A 23,062-nucleotide genomic window follows, 5' to 3' on the forward strand; every position below is an offset into this window, starting at 1 on the left:
TGCTTTAACTACATGATACCCGGGTTCGTATCCCAACATCTCCACTTCAATTTTATTTTACATTTCGTCACCCAATAACCGAATCACATCTTATGCTAAACATAGCTTCATGTGCATCCATTATCTCAAGAGCCACTGTCTTTTATTTATCTCTTAGCTCCAAATTTCACTGTATTACATCCAGGGATATTTTCTGACACTAATTCTAATCATGTATCAACCCATAGTATTATTTAGCACGATATATTTCACTGTATTGAAAAACAATTTTCGATAGATCAAGACGCAAACGTTTCCAAGCACCTAATCTATCAGCATTCCAGCACATGTCTTTCTGGAACACGGTCAAATTACCTACGAATATTTATATTTGATGGTGAATAATCTCATAATTATGTATTACTTGTCACAATTTCGCATTATTCTTTTCTGGCTTTTTGTGAGCAATTAATGAAGGAATCAGTAGCTTTAAGTGCTGCTCTTTTGCAACAGAAACTGGCTGTGCCTGCAATCCCCATTATTCTTTCTGCATCAGGAATTACGAGGAATTACTGTCTAGAGTTTTAAACCACCCTAAAACAATCTATATCTCATATGTAAAACTGCATACAATGCAAAGTTATCTGCTATTAAATAAGGAAAATTCTTTCTGTAGCAGGGAATAGATTGAACCGAGTTCCACAATATTTTGTCCGGGCACAATCTGAATTTCTCGAACTTTTCTTCCTGTGACCCCACTTGTTCCATCAGAGTTTGCTAGAAGTCAGTTCCCACCCATTTCGTCATTCGGGTTAATTTTATTAAAACATAATAAATCTGCAGTGATTCACTCAATTCTGCTGCTGCGGGATTCTATTCTAATTTCCACTCATTCGAGATGCTGGCACACACACCGTTTCCTCTTAACAGTATTTTAAACAAACTCCAGTCCACAATTTTAAATTGGATGAGAAAATGCACCTTCCACCAAGTGAGTTTTTGTCCCCAGGGGTAGGTGTTACACAGAAGCTGCTCTCTCCTATCCATGTCCCAGTGTTTTGCTGCTGGAACAGATCTGAAGAGCAGGTTGTCAGCCTGTCGTCACAGCCAGAGATGAAACAGGAACATGGGAAACAGAGGGGATGTAAATAAATTTATCCTTAATGATGTGAAATCATATTAAAACGCTCTTGCTCGCCCGAAGCTGGGGGGATGTGTAATTCCAGCAGGCAAGTTGGCTAAGTTCCCTCTGCGTTGCTGCAGCCCAGCACAGCCTCAGCTGTGGGAGAGGGAGGACTACTTTGTGAACCTCAGCACCGCTCGCAGGGATACCGTGTGTGAATAAGCAGGGTGATGTGGTTTTGGCTTGATGGAGGCGCGCGGGGTGGGGGGAGGGAGGGAGAGAGAGACGGGGAGGGGGGGAGAGAGAGAGAGACGGGGAGGGGGGAGGAGGGAGAGACGGGGGGGTGAGAGAGAGTGTGATTTGGGGGGGGGGGGGGGGTGTGTGGGAGAAAGGCCCCATGAGGAGAGTGGCCTGTTCCTTGCATATGGTGGTGGGCAGTGAATTTAAAATGTCGCACTGTGTGTTGGATGCAGAATGGGGAGGCCTGAGGGCTGTCTGTGGCGTTCTTGATTTTGCTGGCTGCTGTTCTGAGACAGCCGGAAGTGTAGACAGAGTCAGTGGATGGGAGGCTGGTTTGCGTGATGGTTTGGGCTTCCACAACCCTTTGCAGTTTCTTGTGGTCTGGATCAGAGCAGGAGCCATGCCAAGCTGTGATACATCTGGAAAGGATGCTTTCTATGGTACATCATAGAGTTGTAACACCTGCACGCAAACTCTCTCCCCTCCTTCCAAACGTTTGCCATCTTCTTGCGGTAAGATATTCTTAGAACCTGATACATTTTGTTAATTGGAATTTCCTGGGTGACAATTTTCTACACATTTTCAAGTTACTTGAAGATGATTAATAGGATATTTCATATATATCTTGCCTAAGTAGGGGATTTCAATTTGGGTGGGAAGTGGAACATATATTGAGGTAATAAGAATATAAACACTAGGGAGATTGGCAGTGTTAATTAAAATTTATTGAGAAAAATTTAAATAGCTAAGTGATATGTTGCATCTGCTGTATGTGGGTAATGGTGGGTGCCATCATGATGTAAGGCAAACATGTCTGCCTTATATGTTGTGGGTCAATTAACTTCAACTCAGTAGTTGATGACCTGAGTTTTGGGCATTGCACCATATCAAGAAGGAAGAAAGTTACATTGTTTAGGGATGCAGGCACATCCTTTAGTCTGTGGTCGACTGATTTGGTCCATGGTCAGGGAGGATGTGACTAAGAATGAAACAGAGCTGGTGAATGAGAAGATAAATCTTTGAGTTGTGCACCAGTTTTGAGGTTCTTGTATGGATGAGAGCAAGTCTGCAGGGTGTTTGACCAAAGTGACCATGGCACCATTATACAGGAGGCCATTCAAGCTGGGTGGGTGGATAAGGACGTAGTAGTAGTGAAGGACCATAAACTTAGCCAGATAAACATATTTCTGTAGCCTGTCAAGTTTGCTGAAAAGGTTGAATGTTTCTTAACACAAACCTTTACCTTTATAAAGTTGAAATTCTAAATACAGTGGATTCTTGTTTTAAGTCACCTTGCTGACTATATTTTTATTCTACAATGACTTATTAATTTGTGCCTGTTGCTGTGTTTTTTGTTTGTCATCATTGACATGTTCTGTATCATTATGGACATCTGTTTCCTTGTTGCCATTGCATGTCAGCACTTTAACTTTGATTAGGCATGAGGTGGCACAGCGTTCAGCACTGCTGCCTCACAGCACCATGGACCAGGATGCAATTCCAGCCTTAGCTGCCTATAAGTGTTGAGTTGCATATTCTCCATGTCTGTGTGGGTTTCTCTGGTTTCTGTCTACAATCCAAAGATGGGTAGGTTAGGTAGATCAACCTTGGTAAATACATGGTGTAACGGGATAGGGTTGGCTATGGGCTTGGGTAAGATGCTCTGTTGATGAGTCTTGATGGGATGAATAGTCTTCTGCACTGTATGGATTCTACAACATTGGATCCTGTGATCTGATTAGCACCATTGCGAACAAAGTGAGAGCTTTATTTCCGCTCAAGGGAACTACCTTGTATTTAAAAATGCTGCAGCCAAGTTCTGAGAAAATATATTCAAAGCGGCAGGAAGTTTGGGCTGCTCTTTCTATGAAGAAAAGGCTCCAGGATTTTTTTTTTATTTTTATTTATTTTTAATCTAATTCAATCAAATCCAATTAAGAGTCTCAACAAGTGAGACATTCCTGATCCAAGCTGACAAGACAGGGCTCTCACCTCCTGTCTTGGGCTTGATCTACATGATCCAAGTTGATTGAAGTAAGCATTGCATCTCCTCCAAGGCATGATCCCATTTGCATCTTAGCCAAAAGGCCGAGATGCCACTTTTAAAAATTGCTTCAAATGAAGCTAAAATGTAACCTAATGACTTCAAGCAAGCACAGCATATCGATACTACACATCAATACTACACTTGATCTTAATTCAAAAGTCGACACAACCTCGGAGGAGACATGCAAGAAAAGGCTCCGGGATTTAGTGCTGCAATACCGTGGAATCACTCTTAAGAGTCAGAAACACCCAGTAAGTGGTGCTAGCGAGTCTGCTGCTGCCAGGAAGCCAAATTGCCCAGCATAGAAACGTTAAATCGCTCAAAGCCACCTCCCTGTAGTGCTCAGACATCTCCACCAATTAGACTGAAATGAGCGAAGGTTTATTTGGAAAGACACCAAACAGAAACTTCACTGGGAACAGAGGCTGAGTCAAAGAGGTAATGTGCTAACACCCCCAAGCAATTCATCCAACCTACCCTTCATGCAAGACCTGTCCACATAAGACAGGAGACAGACTTAATGCATACTCTGCCACCACAGAACTCAGTGAGCTGAAGTGGAAGCAAGTAATTTCTAAACTTGAGAAATTGCTAAGTGTAGCCTACTTTTAATTTGTGCAATGTTTCTTTTATTTTAATATTTGGTGATTTATTTAGCAAATGCACATTCCTGGACATGTATGGTACAGTTTTTCAACTTGTTAAGTTGGGACTTTTATCACCTGGAAGAACCAAGGAACTTAATTCTGGCTTTGACATTGATTCCTATGGGAACCTGTAACTTGCTTAATTGCAACTTTCAGAAATGCAAGCACAACTTTAAAGTATGGACAAACTGTGTCAAATAGTGGATATCCGAGTCCAAGGGAGCAATTTAAAATTCCTGTAGCATGGGCATCTGGAGCTTGACATTTCTCACACGGTATGAAGACTTGATTGGAGAAAGCCCTGTAAAATCTTAAAACAGTTCTACAGTTGTGCAGCCTTCTCATGGGCCAGTATGAGATCGCTGAATAAATCTGAGGTTTATGGCAGTTTATTGAATGTTACATAGAATTTGCCATTCTTTTCCACCATCTTTTAAAAATGTCACTGAAGTATTATTTATACTTCTATCTGTTCAAACATATGTATTTGGTTTGATTTATTATTGTCACATGTATTTACAGTGAAAAGTATTGTTTCCTGCACGCTATGCAGGCAAAGCATACCGTTTAGAGAAGAAAACGAGAGAGTACAGAATGTAGTATTACAGTCATAGCAAAGGTGTAGAGAAAGATCAACTTAATGCAAGGTAAGTCCCTTCAAAAGTCTGACACCAGCGGGGAAGAAGCTGTTCTTGAGTCGGTTGATATGCGACCTCAGACTTTTGTGTCTTTTTCCCATGTAGCTGTATTCCCATGTAGCAAGTTCCCTGGCAGTAAGGAGTGCCTTCTTAATCTGAATATGTATCCTTTGGATTGCGTAAGTTACACAGTTAGCCTATGTTTCATTTACACTGCACTAGAATTGACATAGAATTCCTGTCAAGTTGGACAGGCAGATACCACAGATCACACTAGACTTTTACATTTTTGCTAAAATTGTTTGTGCAGAAAGAAATAATTGTAGGCCAGAACAAGGTTGGGTAACACAGCATCAAGCTGTAGTTGAAAACATATATACACTACTGTAGTACAACTAAATGTCCAGGTCCTGTTATTTAACTTGTATCTTAATCCAGTTGTCATTTCCTGATTTGATGCCTAGTACCATTGATCTGGGATTGAACGATGCTGCTAGATTAAATCATTAATTTAGTATCTTCCAATATGTAAATATGTATGTTCACTATAAGGTAATAACATAGCAGTAACAGTTTATTTTGTTATAGTCTCATACTTGGAACATGAAGTTTCAATTTTCCAGTTGTAATTTTTGATATATTGCAATGTTCTATAGGATATTTTGCTGCCTTTACAAAATTGACATGAATGCTTTCTTGAGGGGATTGAGCTATGAGGAGAGGCTGAATAAACTAGGCTTGTACTCGTTAGAGTTTAGAAGAATGAGGGGAGATCTCATTGAGACGTATAAGATGATGAATGGGATGGATAGGATAGAGGTGGAGAGACTCTTCCCGCTCAAAAAAGACAGGAGGACTAGGGGGCACAGCCTCAAGATAAAGGGGAGGCGGTTTAGAACGGAGTTGAGGAGGAACTTCTTCACTCAAAGGGTGGTGAATCTCTGGAATTCTCTGCCTGTTGAAGTGGTGGAGGCTGCCTCGCTAAATATTTTTAAGAAGCGGGTTGATGGGTTCTTGATAAGAGAGGGGATTAAGGGTTATGGGGAGAGGGCGGGAAAGTGGAACTGAGCCACAACAGATCAGCCATGATCTTATTGAATGGCGGGGCAGGCTCGAAGGGCTAGATGGCCTACTCCTGCTCCTATTTCTTATGTTCTTATGTTCCTTGCATGCACAACTTTGCCTTCATCACACCACCACACTCCCAAATGTGACCTCCCCATCTTTTACTATATATGGATAAAAATATTCTGCACATGGCTGGAAAGAAATGAAGGGAACACTAGTTGCAGGATTCAGGAGATTGAAACAAGCGGGAAAGATTCATATTAGAATTAGGAAAGAGGGCAAAGAGCAACAGTTTAGTTTAAGAACTAATACCAGAAATTCTTTCAGTAGCATCTTGCAACACTGCACAGATTTCTGGACAGAGGGGTTAGAACAAAAAACCTTGGCATAACTTAAGGAATATCGGTTACCATTAAGGATTCAGGATACAGGCTGATTTAGGCTTGAAGAATGAAGATGAATGGATTGAACTACTTTCTCATTTGTAACTATCTTGTGATCCATAGGATGAAGTGTGCACGGCAGACAGAAACTCTGAAGCCACAGCAGACTTAGACCACCTCCTATATAATGGTAGATCATTCAAGTAACCTTGTTTGTACTGGTCTGCTGAAGGTGAAGCTTAACTAGTGCCACTCTCCCATTTTTTCCCCTCTGGTCTGCCTGAAAATATTTCTTTAGCCGAATATGATGATTTGGAAAGCATGAATTAACCCTGTCCCAAACACTCGCACAGGCAATGCATTTCAGTGCATTTTGTCTCTCAGGTGATCAAATGTCCTTGTTGGATAGAAAGTGTGTTAATTGTGTTGGGGAAAGGAATTCTGATTGTAAGGAGGAGGCATAATGGAGCAAATGGTATTTTGAGACATTTTGGCTTCTTGATTGATTTTAATTATATTTTTGTTCAATGATGGCAAAATAGTTTTTAAAGGGTTAAATTTTTGGGTTGAAATGGGGTGGAAACATAGCTCACTGGTAGAGCATCTGCTTTAGCAGCATGAGGACCAGGGTTTGAATCCTGGGGTCCCCACCCCAATTTTATTTTGCATTTGTTTGTCCGTCTGATATCCCAACCACATTTTATGCAAAGACAGTTTCAACAAAGTGAAATAGGACTCTTAGGCAAGTAAACTACTATTTTCATACTTCTCACATTGAACATTCAGCAGTTCTGAAGATGAGTCTTATTCAATTTGAAATGTTAACTTTCTCTCTGCTCCAGACCTGCTGAGTGTTTCCAGCACTTGGTCTTTAAAAGCAAAATACGAAAATATGAAATACTTTGGGTTAATAACTTGGTTCTAAAGAGAATTAGATACAAAAATGCTGGAAAAACAGTGTCATGGATCAACAAGCAAATCTTCTGATTGATCACATTCTCCCACCCTTCTAGAAATCTCTTACCTTAATTCTCAAAGCAACAATTTAGAGGCAGATTTCACCTACTTTAGTTTCTAATGCAGTTAAAAGCTTCAGGGAATCAAGTACTTTGTAAACGTCTTCAGTCGTATTCCTGCACTTTTCTGCATCATAAATGCATACAATGATATATGAGCTCAATAGCTAAGGGCCTCTTGAAGTAAGCAGATTAATTCAACATTAAAGCTTGATTGCAGGGTGACAAATTTTCAGATTTTCACTTTTTACAGATGGTTTTCCTTACCTATCTTAACTTCCATCTAGTTTCAAAGTTGGAGTCCAATTTTGCTTGTGCTGGACAAGTTTAGTGTTTTGTTGGAAATCACCTTAAGTATTTAAACATACTATTAACCTAGCAGCTACTAGTTGTAGTGATAACAATTTTTTTCTTGGCTGCTATCAGCAAATAAGATACAATCTCTGGTGTTCACCTTCACTTGTTTTAAATGGTTCTATTTCCCCTGCCCAATTTGACGAGTGGCCTTGAACCAAAGGAGCACTGATAATTTTTGCAACAGTTGCAATTGCATTGAGTGTTAGCTGGCTTAGATATTTCAGCAACAGGATCACGCTTGAGGATGTTCATCCCCACCTCAAATCAAAGACAAAACATTACTCAGAATCTAGCTGATGGTTGTTGCTGACCAAAAATTGTTTCAAGTTTGAATCTAAACACAATAATCAGTTAAATGTTGATTTTATTTATACTCGCTATTTGCATCAAATGTAACCTTTAAAAATAAAATGACATGTTAATTAGCTAAACCTTAATTTCATTGTAACAGCTTATAGTCACAAATCTTATCCATTTTGTTTATAACTTAAATGGAAATTTATATTCAAAACAGAATTCTGTTCTGTTTATGTAGAGTACAAAAATCAACAGAAACACAAGTGGGGTTACTCATGATCACTATTTCAAATTTTAGATTTGCCACAGATATGAGGAATACCTTTAGAGAATGTGTTGTGTGTGCTCATATTGCTCAATATCTAATCACACAAATAAGCCCTTTTGCAATCTGAACTATTCTCTTCCACGTGTGCCCTTTTTGAACCTCTTAGTAGGTAAACTGAAAACACTTCAGTGCAATGAGGTCAGGTGCTTTATAGATATGTATCACATTTTAACCAAGTTCAACGATCTCATCAGTAAACAAATGTATACCATACTCTACTAGCTGCCTCACCTGATTTTCCAGCCTCTGAGTGCTGACCAGATCTGACCAAAGGATCCCTTCCCAGACCCACATGGACTGACAGATTTACATATAAGCTTTGCTCCTCATTCATTAATCAGTAAGCCAGTCATATATCCCTTCATTACCTCAAGGTACTCTGCCCTTCCTGCAATACTGCTTCTTTCGCTTCCAGTCCTCACTTACTGCTACACAAAGTAAATGCTGAACCAGCCGACATCCAGTCGTGTGGTGGTGGAAAGAGAAAAATCATTGCTTGTGACCCACAATTCATTTTCAAGCATTCAGCAACTGTTATGTCTAGCTTTGATACATGTCTTCAGTGCCTATCCCCTAACAAACTCTTTATTGCAGCATAAGGCAGTAAAGAGTTTGAAGGCTGCAAGAACCCACTTTGATTTAAAATGCAGCTGGTTTCTGAATCCTGTATATGGATTTGGAGTTTGGTGGGGTGGGGTGTTTCAAATAAATCCTTAAACAAATCTTGCCTTTCAGTGGCAGAGTTGTGTAGCAAGACAACTTTCTTGTGGATCATACAAGGAAAATGTGAAATTATGGTCCATATTACATTTAAATGCATAACTGACTTATTTAAATAATTGTTTATAAAATAAAGAGTAATGGCACATTTATGGTGAATGTAACAGTTAATATTTCCTTAAATGGCACCATTGCAATTTGAAACCATAAAATGAAAGCAGATGTATTTTAAATTTGTTCCAAATCAGATAATGTTCCAATGACTGCTAGAATATCCATAAATTACTGCAATTCTAAAATAACAAATATTCACAACTTGTATTACAGCAAAGTGAGATCATACAATAAATGTAATTGAACAGCAGTGAATCATTTATCTTGATTAATTCTTTGGCAACGTGTAAAATAAAATGACAGGATTAATTATCTTCATGTTCAGGTTGGAAGTTAAATATGTGATGGTCATTCTAGAAGGTGCACTGTGCAGGTAAAGATGAAATATATTAGATTGCTTATGTTTCAGCTTACTCCACACTCCGAATGAGATCCAAGGTTTGAAAGAAACTCATCCGACAGAACTGAACAGTTGTTGTATTGAGCTTGTGGTCCAATGGGTTGTAAACCATATTAACATTACTCCAACGGTTGGTAACTTTTGATGAAACCCAAACAAAGAACCAACAGATAAACTAATTACTTGCATGTTTATAATAGATAATTCTAGGTATGAATATGCCATCAAGGCCATTATACAGCTAAACCAACTTGTAATTACATCTTTTCATCCATGTTCTTAAAACTTCAAGAAACTGAACACCACCTCCAAAGCAAATTTCTATAATGGACAAGAACAAATTGAATCACACATAAGAGTCCATTTAATAAACTGACAGTTTGCTACTGCCTTTGCAACATTTATCTAAGTAGATTTCCCCCTTAGCTAATTAAAATTCTACAACACAACTGGGTCATTATAGTAGTTGCACTCTTGGTTGCTGGAGAACCATGATGACATTGGCTATTTGTAGTTAGAATCCTTTTACTTCTTTTGTTGTTTCACCTTGTAGTCAGCCAGAGCAGCTTTGATTGCATCTTCTGCCAGCACTGAAACAAAAAGAAGGAATCAAAGTGTAGCTTAAATACAGTCAAGTAGATGTGAGTTTAAGAAAGGAAATGAGCCCCATATTTGCGCTAACTTGAACCTGCTTCAAATGATACTGGCCATAATGGAGTTTATATAATCTGTAGAAATGTCAAACCCAAGCCAATGGATTGGCTTTGTGTCATAAGTTTTGGTGTTGCAACATCAAGACAGAATTCTTTCATTTCAAGGACAATTGTGCCAACTGACGAAAGCTAACATGACTACTGCCTTCACCTTTAAGTAGAAAAGGAAAATAACTGCACTAAAAGGTCAGTCAAGAATATATAATGTCCTGTGTTAGACCTTGAACCTAAAAGCTTCTGAAACAGAAACACAAGTGCTACAATTTAAATCACTCAGTCAGCATAGTGAGGGTGTAATTGGAATTACATTAAGCAGGTTACCTAAACTGTTAGCAACACATTTTTGCACCATTAGTGTATTATCAACACTCTCATATAGAAATCAATAGTAATAGCAAATGCCTCACCACAAATGCTTTTGCGGGACATTCTGCCAACTTTAAGTGGGTTAACTCCTCTCAAATAAACAGCAGATAGGGTAAGGTCAAAAGTTAAGCACTCATCTGCTAACAAAGCTTTAATTGTTTAATAACTTCTCTTTCAGAGTTTGCACTATTGCCTCTGGTCCACTGGAACGTTTCATCGTCTTCTGTTGATAAACCTACCAACATCATCATCAACAACATAATCAGCTTTCAGATGACAAGTTCATTTAGCTTTTCTTCCCTTTTCATGGTATGTTATTGTTTAATTGAGTACTCAGAGCACTTATAAAGGGATTCTCTCATTAAAAAAAGGATCAAGTGCCCCTTAAGGGTGCTCACTTTTAATTTAACTTGTCTTTTTTTTTAATGCATTAGCCTACTTTTTCCCCCACCAGCAGAGTATAAAAGGGATTCTGTTAGTAGTTCCGAGGCAGACTTGTGATGCTGCAATCTGTAAATAAACCTATCAAATGATTTGTGTCTAATGTCATACTTCAGATTTGGGATCCAATTATCACTGTGTTATCTGCCTCGCCATATGGCATCAATTTGTGGATGAGGTAGAATTTTCTGCACCATAACAGGAATAAACCCAAAGCTGCCTTCCCCAAACACTCTCAGTGCCTCATTACCACTTCTTCCTGGTTTTTCTTAACTCAAGTCCTCAAATCTAAAAAAAAATCTGCAAACCACATTGTTATCCATCACCAAGACTTACTTCCATTGTCAATCTGTGTCGTAACCTTAGCATAAAAGATGTTTCAAAAAGGAAGCTTTGGGCATTAAATAAATGAAACTGAATGTTGATCCAAAGCAGAAAGTATTAGGAAGGGAGACATTTAGGATCTCAACATGGCACCCTCTGCTTTCTATCAAGTTTCCTCTTTTCTGCCACTGGTGACAGCCTTCAATCACATTGCCCAAATCTGGTATTTTCTCCCCCAATCCATTCATCCTACCACCATCAGAAGTCTTAAAAAAAACTTACCTATTGTACCTGGCCTTCACCCCTCCCTAATTTCTCAGTTACTGCTGTTCAGGTTTGGTTTCCTTCAATCCTGAAGCTTTGAGACATGTTTAAATAACAAATGTATCATACAAATTCAGCTGTTTCTGCCAAACAACTGTCACATCTGATCTGTGTCACTGTAAAATGAATCCAAACTTACTTGAGCAGTGCAGTTTGACTGGAGGAAGACATAACTCCTTCGCAATATCTGTGTTCTTAATTTTCAAGGCTTCATCAACCTGCAATTGAACAAAAGCCAATGATTTCTTCAACCTGAGCATGGAATGAGGCACAAAAAGATAGTAAAACGGACAATTATTTTACAAAATGCAGCAGAAACATGTCTAATATGGTTAGGAAAGGTTTAGAAGGATATGGGCCAAGTGTAGGCAAATGTGGTTAGCTTAGATGGGCATGATCCAGTTTGGGGTGAAGGGCCTGTCTCCATGCCATAGATTCTATAATATTTTAATGATATTTTATTACGTTGTTCCATTGTATAGTGCAATAATACATCAGCATACACAAGGTTCTCACTCCAATCAAAGTACAATGCATTTTTCACAAGGAAGCAAATAAGAGCAAGTGAACTTTGCATCCCTACCATTCATTACCAAATTAACAAGTCATTTCCTGTCCTATTTTTAAGTGTTAGTTTTGGAGATCTTGGCAGCAGCAATCTGATTATTAAATTTCCATCAATGAGAAAGCTGTACTTTTACCTCATTGTCCCTAGCTACATAGTCTGTTGCTGAGGTGAAAGAAGGAAATACCATGTATTCACAATGTATTTTACAAAATCTCAAACATACAACAGACTAGTCATGGGATGTTAGATAAACTGGAATTGGGGAAAGATTATTTGTCAACGTAAATCATCTACTGATGACAGACTAATGCCTTAGGTCAATAGAAACTTATGACAGATCAGTAGTTAATTTTATCAGTAGGTTAGTCCAATAATACAATGTTGGCAAGTGTGAGGTTATCCACTTTGGTAGGAATAATAGTAGAAAGGACTACTACTTACAGGGCGAAAAGCTGCAGCATGCTACGGTGCAGAGGGACCTGGGGGTCCTTGTGCATGAGTCGCAAAAACCCAGCCTACATGTGCAGCAGATAGTCAGGAAGGCAAATGGGATGCTGGCCTTCATAGCGAGGGGGATTGAATATAAAAGTAGGGAGGTCTTGCTGCAACTGTACAGGGCACTGGTGAGGCCACAGCTGGAGTACTGTGTGCAGTTTTGGTCGCCGCACTTGCGCAAGGATATTTTGGCCTTGGAGGGAGTGCAGAGGAGGTTCACTAGGATGATACTGGAGTTGAGGGGGTTGAGCTATGAGGAGAGGCTGAATAGACTGGGCTTGTACTCGTTAGAGTTTAGAAGGATGAGGGGGGATCTTATTGAGACGGATAAGATGATGAAAGGGATGGATAGGGTAGAGGTGGAGAGGTTCTTCCCACTCAGAAAGGACAGCAGGACTAGAGGGCACAGCCTCAAGATAAGGTGGGGGGGACAGTTTAGAACAGAGTTGAGGAGGAACTTCTTCACTCAGGGTGGTGAATCTCTGGAATTCTCTGCCTGTTGAAGTGGTGGAGGCTACCTCGCTAAATATATTTAAGACGCGGGTAGATAGGTTTTTGGTAGGCAAGGGGATTAAGGGTTATGGGGAGAAAGCAGGAAAGTGGAACTGAGCCACTTCAGATCAGCCATGATCTTGATGAATGGCGGGGCAGGCTCGAGGGGCTACTTGGCCTACTCCTGCTCCTATTTCTTATGTTCTTAAAAAAAGAGCATTTTGGTTCCTTTTGTAATATTTTCACTGAGAAACTTCGTGGACGATCAAGATAGTTTGAAGGTAATTATCTTTACCGTTTTCCCTTTCACCCATTCTGTAGCAAGTGAACTAGAAGCAATTGCAGATCCACAGCCAAATGTTTTAAATCTTGCTTCAACAATTTTCCCATTTTCATCCACTTCAATCTACACAAGAGAAATAGTTAAATGTAAACAAGCTATAATTTTTGCCCCCCAAGTTATTAACTCTGTCACAACACTTGAAATGAAAAATCACTATCAGAGCATTAATCAGGCAGAATTATATCAAACATTCCAAACTGCAACTTGAAAGGGGAGAAAGAACAGCCTTATCAGCAATGTCCCCACACCAGCTGGAAACACTCTCAAAGAGGGGAGCAGCCATTTGCCCTCAATGTCATCCTGACCTTTCGGGGATAAGTTGGCTTGCAATATCCTGTGGGACAGGCAACGTAATTAGGAAATAGTGCATCTATTAAAAATATTGGAGGATTCCAGATCAAATAAGACGAAACAGGATTGATAGTTACAAAATGAAAGGATCCTCCAGAAAATTTATCACAGTGACTGTTCAAACATTAACTGATGCAATGAAGCAACCCTGAATACAGAAAAGCAAATCTTCTTTGAAGTCACAGCACCACTAAACTGAGAAAAGATGTTTGGACTTCATAGTAGTTTCCATCATTGAAAGAATCAGACATATGTAGGTGTTTCACTCCTGTAAATGCCAGCTGAAACAACATTGTGTCAATCTGCAAAATCCACAAATACTCCACCTCATTTGGTCGTTGAACATTACTGCTTTGTTGAGAGATACCACTGGATCCAAGCAGCAAGAATACATGTAATCCAACAATTCCTTTCAATTTAAACTGCTTAAATTTAATACAGGATAAAAAAATCATTGTGACAATAGCATTACATTTGATATAGCATCATTCCCCCCAAAAAAGTTATTTCTAGAAATATCATACCAACTTCAAAGATATTTAAAAGACTTGATGATTTCTGGTGTGATATTACTAATTTGGTTTCCTCTCCAATTGTATCTCTCATTCAAAGACACCAACTCAAAGAATGGCTCAACAAGCATGCTATCCTTTGCCATTTGATGTGGCTTTTTTTCTTAAAATTTACAAACCTATATAGTTATATGTATCCCTTTCCTTAAACTGCATGCTTTCAACAGGGATCATTTGATTGCATATCAAGAATAGGAACCCTAATTTTTAACTCACTTGGGCCAATTATTGCATCCTTGTTGAAACTTGGATCCATTCATATCCATTTAACTCACAACCATACTGGAAACAAAATCGATGAGGGTGCCTTTATTACATGTAACAAGTTTACCTGTAGCTTCATGACATCACCACAAGCTGGTGCACCAACCAGGCCTGTCCCAACATTCTTTGAATTCTTATTCAAGGATCCAACATTTCTGGGATTCTCATAGTGATCCACTACCTGTACAGAAGGAATGGGAATAAATCACAATTTGAAAAAATATTTTAACTACAAAGTAAAATTATACCAACAGCTTATAATTAGTAAAAAAATCCAAAAATCAGTTCTCTCTTTTCCAAGATTACCTCTCATAATGCAGCGTTCATTTGAAAGGTTGACGAGCAACTTTCCTAGAGATACATGTCAGAAGCGTGATGTAATACCTGGATGAGTGCAGCTCCAACAACACAAGTAGCTTGACACTAACCAGGTCAAAGCAGCTAGTTTGATTGACATCCCAGCCACCATATTAACATGCACAGTGGCAGCAATGTGTTCCATTAACAAATGCACTGCAGCAACTCACCAAGGTTCCTTCGACAGCACTGTCTGACAGCCACTACCTCAAAAGGACAAGGGCAACAAATGCATGGGAACATCACTACCTCAAGTCACACATGACTCTAAATCAGTGTGACATCAATCTTTTTTCACTAGCATTTGGTCAAAGTCTGAAACTCCCTTCCGAACTGTAATTTGAGTGTTTCAACATCACTGGGCCTGCAGCAATTCTAGGAGGCAGTACACCACTGCCTTCTCAAGGGCAGTTAGGAGTGGGCAAATACTGACCTACCTAGTGATGTTCAGACTGAAAGAATAAACAATCCATCTACTACAGATAAGTTAGTCTTCACGCTTAGCTCTGAAGGGCAAGACCAAAACTACAGAATTCTAACTGCATATCAACATCACATGAAAGCAAACTGATTAAAAAGACTGTCAGCTCCAATTTACTTCTGTTTTCATAAGTACAGAAAGAGACCTGATTACACAACAATGGCTACTCTCTACAACAGAGTATCTGAGCCCTGTACCATAAGGTACAAATGCTTGTGACGCTTTCCCTATTAATTAAGCGCCTTCAGATATTGAAGTTCCATTTCTACAGAGATTCACCCATCATCTGCAGACCTCTGCCATTTTCCACATCAGCCCACACCAATTTCATTTTCCATAAAATTACCATTCTTATATCTTATGGTGTCATCCATGACTCAGTTGGGAGAACATTTGTGTCAGAAGGTTGTGGGTTTAAGTTTCACTGCAGGACTTGGACATAAATATCAAGGTTGATGCTCAAGTGCAGTCCTAAGGGAATTCTGCACTATTGGTGCTGCCACCTTTTGAAAGATATGTTAAACCAAAGCTTGCCTTCTAAAAGATCCCATGAACTATTCCAAAGTAGTCATGATGTGGAGATACCAGCGTTGGACTTGGACTGGGGTAAACACAATAAGTCTCACAACACCAGGTTGAAGTCCAACAGGTTTATTTGGTAGCAAAACCCACTAATTTTCGGAGTGCAGCTCCTTTGTCAGGTGAGAGTTCTGTTCAGAAAGAGGGCATATAAAGCCAAACTCAATTTACAAAATAACGGTTGGAATGCGAGTCTTTACAGGTGAGCAAGTCTTAAGAGAAACAGACGTCAGTGGAGAGAGCATTAAGCGTAGGTTAAAGAGACATGTATTGTCTCCACATAGAACAGTAAGTGAGATTTTGCAAGCCCGGGCAAGTTGTGGGGGTTACAGATAGTGTTGATCCCAGTTGAGGCTGTCCTCGTGTGCAGAACTTGGCTATCAGTCTCTGCTCAGCGACTTTGTTGTGTGTCATGAAGGCCACCTTGGAGAACGCTTACCCAAAGATCAGAGGCCAAATGCCCGTGACTGAAGTGTTCATAGAAACCTTACAGTGCAGAAAGAAGCCATTTGGTCCATGGAGTCTGCACTGACCACAATCCCACCCAAGCCCTACCCCCATATCCCTACATATTTATCCACTCATCCCTCTAACTTACGCATCTCTGGTCATGCTAAAATTGCCTCTTGGTGTCCTATCAACCTAACCCACACATCTTTGGACTGTGGGAGGAAACCCATGCAGACGCGAGGAAAATGTGCAAACTCCACACAGACAGTGATCTAAGCTCGGAATCAAACCCAGGTCCCTGGAGCTGTGAAGCAGCAGCTCTAACCACTGTGGTACAGTGCTGCCAACATTCCAACACTCGAAAACACTCTTGCCTGGTGACTGTCAAGCAGTGTTCATTCACCCATTGTCATAGCATCTGCATCCCCCACGACGATGGCATTGCTGCAACTAAGTACTCAACGCCGACAAATGCCAGCTTCCAGATGCAATTTTACAACTCATCCTGGACCACAATGTCTTCACCTTCAACAACCAGTTCTTCATCCAGACACATGGAACAACCATGGGGACCAAATTTACACCTCAATATGCCAACATCTTCACGCACAGGCATGAATAAGACTTCACCGCACAGGACCTTCAACCAATGCTATACACTAGATACATCAATGACATTTTCTTCCTTTGGATTCATGGTGAACAATCACTGACAACTATATGATGACACTCCATCCCACCAGCAGATTCACCATGGACTATTCTCCGGAATTGGTTGCATTCTTTGACACACGCATCTCCATTAAGGAGAGTCACCTCAGCCCCTCACTGTATCACAAACCCATGGATAACCTCATGATGCTCCACTTCTCCAGCTTCCACCCTAAACACGTTAAAGAAACCATCCCCTACAAACAAGCCCTCCGTATACATAGGATCTGCTCAGATGAGGAGGATCGCAACAGACACCTCCAGACACTGAAAGCTGCCCTCGTAAGAACAGGATATGGCACTCAACTTATCGACTGATAGTTCTAATGCGCCACTGCGAAAACCCGCATCGACCTCCTCAGGCCTTCACGACACAAAACGAAGCCGAGTCGCTCAGCAGACGCTGATAGCCAAGTTTTGCACACGAGGACAGCCTCAACCAGGATCTTGGGTTCATGCCACATTATCTGTAACCCCCACAACTTGTCTGGGCTTGCAAAATCTCAAACTTCCAGTCTGTAGACAATACATATCCCTTTAACCTGTGCTTAATGGTCTCTCCACTCAGACGGTCTGCACCTTTAAGACTTGATTACCTGTAAAGACTCGCATTCCAACAATTATTTTGTAAATTGAGTTTGTCTCTTTATATGCCCTGTTCGTGACCAGAATTCCCACTTACCTGACGATGGAACAGCGCTCCGAAAGCTAGTAGCTTTTGCTACCAAATAAACCTGTTGGACTTTAACCTGGTGTTGCGAGACTTCTTACTATGACCATTCCAACGAGCAAGGACATTATCCACAGTGCTCTGGTCAATATTTATTCCTCAACTGCAAGGCTGCAATCCCTCAGACATAGGGCAATCAGCTTCTAAACTCATCTGAGCCCTTCACTCTAAGAACAGGAATTTGACGTATGGACAAGAGCATACAAATGTTGGAATAGTTAATACATATTGTAATTAAATCTGTAAAAAGATAATTTAAAAATGTTTATTATTCATTAGCAAACAAGCAATAAACCCAAAATGGATCGTTTAGACAATAAAAAGAAACTCAAATTGAATCAAGTTTGTATACACAAATTGGCTCCTGTTTCCATTACAACCATGACCAGACAAGTACTTAATTGGCTGTAAACTGCTCTGAGATAAATGCAAGTTTTTTCTCTTTACACATCCATTCCAATCTTTCACCTCCCTCCCAGCCCCATCCAAAACATACTGTCCCCCTCCAATCTATTCATTTTTCCTTTAATCATAGAATCCCTACATTGCAGAAAGCAGCTATTTGGGTCAATGAGCCTGCCCCAACTCTAAAAAAGATTCCTCCCCCTGCCCTATTTTCATAGCCCTGCACACTTACCTAACCTATACGTATTTGGCAGAGAATGCTGGAAATGAGTCAAGACAGCAAACATAGGATTACTCCATTAGTACACATGACAATTTCAGGGTGTTAGTCCCGGGATAGGGAAGGGTTAGTTAAGGACCCCTGATTAATAACCTCTATCGAGATGTCAGTCCTGGGTTAATGTCCCCCACATTAAGCTCTATCAGGGTCTTAGTCCTGGGGGAAGGGAAGGCTTGGTTAAGGTCCCCCTGATTATCCCCAGTCTTGGGCCCCGCACTGTCTGAAACCTCCCGGCACATACAGTCTCAGCGTGGGAGACCCTCGCATGCCACCGCTGTCGTTTCCACTCGCACAGCCCGGTTTTACCTTCTTGTGGTAGGCGGCGGCGAGGGGTGACCGAGCCCGGAGCGCAAGGCGCAGGAGGAGAGGGCCCGAAGCTGCTGCCACTGCCATCGCTGCCCGAGACCCGACTGCGTCACAGGCCGCCTGTCCACCCGAGAGGCGACGCGATTGCGGCATCTAGCGGCACAAAGGAAGAGACATCGCCACGCCCAATCACCATGGCAACCTCAAAGGGGGCGGGGCGACGTCGTTACGAGACGTCACCGCGCTCAACCACCATGGCAACCTCAACGCGGGGGTGGGGGGAGCGGCATATTCCAACCTCTCCCTGGCCCTTCTTAACAGTGCAATCAATAGCAAAAGATGGACCAGTCATTCCATTATATATAACAACACAACTAAATTGTGCAGCTTAGGTGGATTGGCCATGTTAAATTGACCCTTAGTGGGGATTAGGCCCGGTAAGTCCGTGGGGTTAGAAACGTAGAAGAGCAGGAGGATGCCATTTGGCCTTTCGAGCCTGCTCCGCCATTCATTACTAATTCTCCAACTCAATAGCCTAATCCTATTTTCTCCCCATAACCTTTGATCCCATTCGCCCCAAGTGCTATTTCCAGCCGCCTCTTGAATACATTCAATGTTTTAACATCAACTACTTCCTGTGGTAATGATTCCACATGCTCACCACTCTTTGTGTGAAGAAATGTCTCCTCATCTCCCCGTCCTAAATGATCTACGCTGAATCCTCCGATTCTGGAATTCACCACCATCAGGAACATCCTCTACATCTACCCTATCTAGTCTTATTAGAATTTTATAAGTCTCTGTGAGATCCCCCTCTCATTCATCTGAACTCCAGCGAAAACTATTCCAACCTCCAACCTAGTCAATCTCTCCTCATACATCAATCCCACCATGCCCGGAATCAGCCTGATAAATCTTTGCTGCAGTTCCTCAAGAGAAAAGAAATCCTTCCTCAGAAAAGGAGACAAAAACTGCACACCATACTTTAGGTGTGGCCTCACCAAGGCCCTGTATAATTGCAATAACACTGTTACCATGGGTGGCACGGTAGCACAGTGGTTAGCACTGATGCTTCACAGCTCCAGGGACCTGGGTTTGGTTCCTGGCTCGGGTCACTGTCTGTGTGGAGTTTGCACATTCTCCTTGTGTCTGCGTGGGTTTCCTCTGGGTGCTCCGGTTTCCTCCCACAGTCCAAAGATGTGCGGGTTAGGTTGATTGGCTATGCTAAATTTGCCCCTTAGTGTCCTGGGATGCGTAGGTTAGAGGGATTAGTGGGTAAAATATGTAGGGATATGAGGGTAGGGCCTGCGTGGGAATGTGGTTGGTGCAGACTCAACGGGCTGAAGGGTCTCTTTCTGCACTGTAGGGTTCTATGATTCTATGATCCCTGCTCCTGTATTCGAAACTTCTTGCAATGAAGACCAACATACCATTTGCCTTCTTTACTGCCTGCTGCACCTGTATGCTCACCTTCAACGACTAGTGCACAAAAACACCCAGGTCCCGCTGCACACTGCCCTCTCCCAATTTATAGTCAATCAGATAATAATCTGCCTTCTTGTTTTTGCTTCCAAAGTGAATAGCCTCACATTTATCCAAATTATACTGCATCTGCCATTGATTTGCCCACTCACCCAACCTATTCAGATCATTCTGAAGGATCTCTGCATCCTTGTCACAATTCACCCTCCACCCAACTTGGTATCATCTGCAAACTTTAGATATTATATCTTGTTCCCTCATCCAAAGCATTAATATTGTGGATAGCTGGTCTCCCACCACCAATCCCAATGGCACCCCACTAGTTACTGCCTGCCAATTTGAAAAGCATCCATTAATTCCTACTCTTTGTTTCCTCGCTGCCAATCAGTTTTCAATCCATCCCAATACATTTCCCCCAGTCCCATGCACTTTAATCTTGCACTATGATCTCTTATTCGGGATTTTGTCAAACGCTTCCTAAAAGTTCAAATATGCTACACGAACTGGCTCCCGCTTGTCAACTCTACTAGTTACATCTTCAAAGAATTCCAACTGATTTGTCAAGCATGATTTTCCTTTCATAAATCCATGCTGACTCTGTCTGATCCTGTCACTGCTTCCTAAACGCTTCGCTATAAAGTCCTTGATAATAGATTCGAGAATTGTCCCCGCTACCGATATTAAGCTTACTGATCTATTATTCCCTGTTGTTTCTGTACCTCCTTTTTTGAACACTGGGGTGGCATTAGCTACTCTCCAATCCGCAGGGACTGTTCCTGAGTCTATGAAATCCTGGAAGATGATCATCAATGCATCCACTATTTCTCGAGCCACTTCCTTAATTACTCTGGGATGTGAGTTATGGGGATAGGATAGGATTGTTGTCAGTGCAGGCTCGATGAGCCAAATGGCCTCTTCTGCGGTATAGAGATTATATAATTCTATGAAAATTCTTGAAGGCAGTTCAGAGGAGGTTCATCATATTTATTCTGGGGATGAAGGGGTTGACGTATGAGGAGAGATTAAATAGTTTGGACATGTACTTGTTAGAGTTTAGAAGGATGAGAGTGCGTCTGATCCGAGCTATATAAAATTTTACAAGGGATTAATGAAGTAAATGTAAATCAAATGTATCCTCTTATGAGGCAAGCTAGAACAAGAGGTCACAGGTATAGGTTGTGAAGCAGTAGATTTAAAACTGAAATGAGGAGGAATTACTACTCGCAGAGGATGGTGAATTTGTGGAACTCGCAGCCCCATAGTGTGAAGGAGTCTGAATCATTGAATGTTTTCAAGAGTGAGATAGACATATTTCTCAAAAAAAGGAAAGAGGGATATGGGGAACAGGTGGGGAGGCGAATTTGAGACCAGGGAGAGATCAGCGATGATCCGATTGAATGGCAGAGCAGGTTCGGAGGGCTGAATTTGCCTAATTCTGTTCCAAGTTCTATGTCCTATGTTTCCTATGAATTGCTTTGAATTAAACTTGGCAGGCCCATCAGCGTCTGCAAACAGGACAACGGTTGCTGGGACACTGACTGATTTTGGTTCTGGATTTCCAGCATCTTGTTTAACGCATAATAACATCAAGGTTTTTCAGGGTACAATTAGCCTGTCTCATCTTTGGGTAGATCCGAGTAATAGTCACAGCTGAATTTATCAGCTATGTTTCGCAGTAAACTTGAAATGTGTGGAACTGTTTAAATGCAAAAATAATGAAATGAACTCAGGGGCTTGATGTGAATTATTGTCACGTATTGGGATACGGTTAGAAGTATTGTTTCTTGTGCTGTACTGTTCATAGAGTACATGGTGAAAAGGAAAGAAGTTGCAGAACGTAATGTTACAGGATGTAGAAGATCAATTTTTTGATTTGATTTATTGTCACATGTATTAGTATACAGTGAAAAGTATTGTTTCTTGTGTGCTATACAAAGCACACCATTCATAGAGAAGGAAATGAGAAAGTGCAGAATGTAGTGTTACAGTCATAGGTAGGGTGTAGAGAAAGATCAACTTAATGCAAGGTAAGTCCATTCAAAAGTCTGACAGCAGCAGGAAAGAAGCGGTTCTTGAGTTGGTTGGTATGTGAGCTCAGACTTTTGTATCTTTTTCCTGATGGAAGAAGGTGGAAGAGAGAATGTACTGGGTGCGTGGGGTCCTTAATTATGCTGGCTGCATTGCAGAGGTAGCAGGAAGCGGAGATGGAATCAATGGACGGGAGGCTGGTTTGCATGATGGATTGGGCTACATTCACAACCTTTTGTAGTTCCTTGCGGTCTTGGGCAGAGCAGGAATCATACCAAGCTGTGATACAACCAGAAAGAATGCTATCTATGGTGAATCTGTAAAAGTTGGTGAGAGTTGTAGCCGACATGCCAAATTTCCTTAGTCTTCTAAGAAAGTAAAGGCATTGACGGTCTTAACTATAGTGTTGGTATTGTGGGGTGGGGGGGGGGTGTGGGATGGGAACCAGAAGATTGTTGGTGATCTGGACACCTAAAACTCGAAGCTCTCAACCTTTCCAATTTACATACCAACATAGGAATTAGGAGCAGAAGAAGGCAGATTCATCCCTTCGTGCTTGCTGTGCCATTCAATCAGATCATAGCTGATCGCTCCCTGACTTAATATCAGATAGGTCCATTCAAAACAAGAACATGCTAGGCAT

The 23,062-nt window shown here is 41.0% G+C and overlaps 1 protein-coding gene and 1 long non-coding RNA gene across 2 annotated transcripts; one reads left to right on the forward strand and one right to left on the reverse strand.

Annotated features, from left to right (window-relative positions):
• Positions 1-1,491: 1,491 nt before the first annotated feature.
• On the forward strand, positions 1,492-10,794 carry LOC145355900 (uncharacterized). Its single transcript, XR_013889054.1, has 2 exons — positions 1,492-1,854; positions 10,615-10,794. It is a non-coding gene; the product is annotated as an uncharacterized LOC145355900 (long non-coding RNA).
• On the reverse strand, positions 7,846-19,078 carry iscua (iron-sulfur cluster assembly enzyme a). The gene is made up of 5 exons (XM_080208362.1): positions 18,910-19,078; positions 14,678-14,791; positions 13,376-13,486; positions 11,665-11,743; positions 7,846-9,947 (listed from the first exon to the last, which is right to left on the reverse strand). The coding sequence occupies exons 1-5, from the start codon at positions 19,060-19,062 to the stop codon at positions 9,883-9,885; spliced, it is 522 nt and encodes a 173-aa protein (XP_080064488.1). The 5' UTR covers positions 19,063-19,078; the 3' UTR covers positions 7,846-9,882.
• Positions 19,079-23,062: the final 3,984 nt, after the last annotated feature.

The sequence above is a fragment of the Carcharhinus amblyrhynchos genome, chromosome 20 (assembly GCF_965287045.1).
Source record: "Carcharhinus amblyrhynchos chromosome 20, sCarAmb.v2.hapA, whole genome shotgun sequence".
In the NCBI taxonomy this organism is placed as follows: Eukaryota; Metazoa; Chordata; class Chondrichthyes; order Carcharhiniformes; family Carcharhinidae; genus Carcharhinus; species Carcharhinus amblyrhynchos.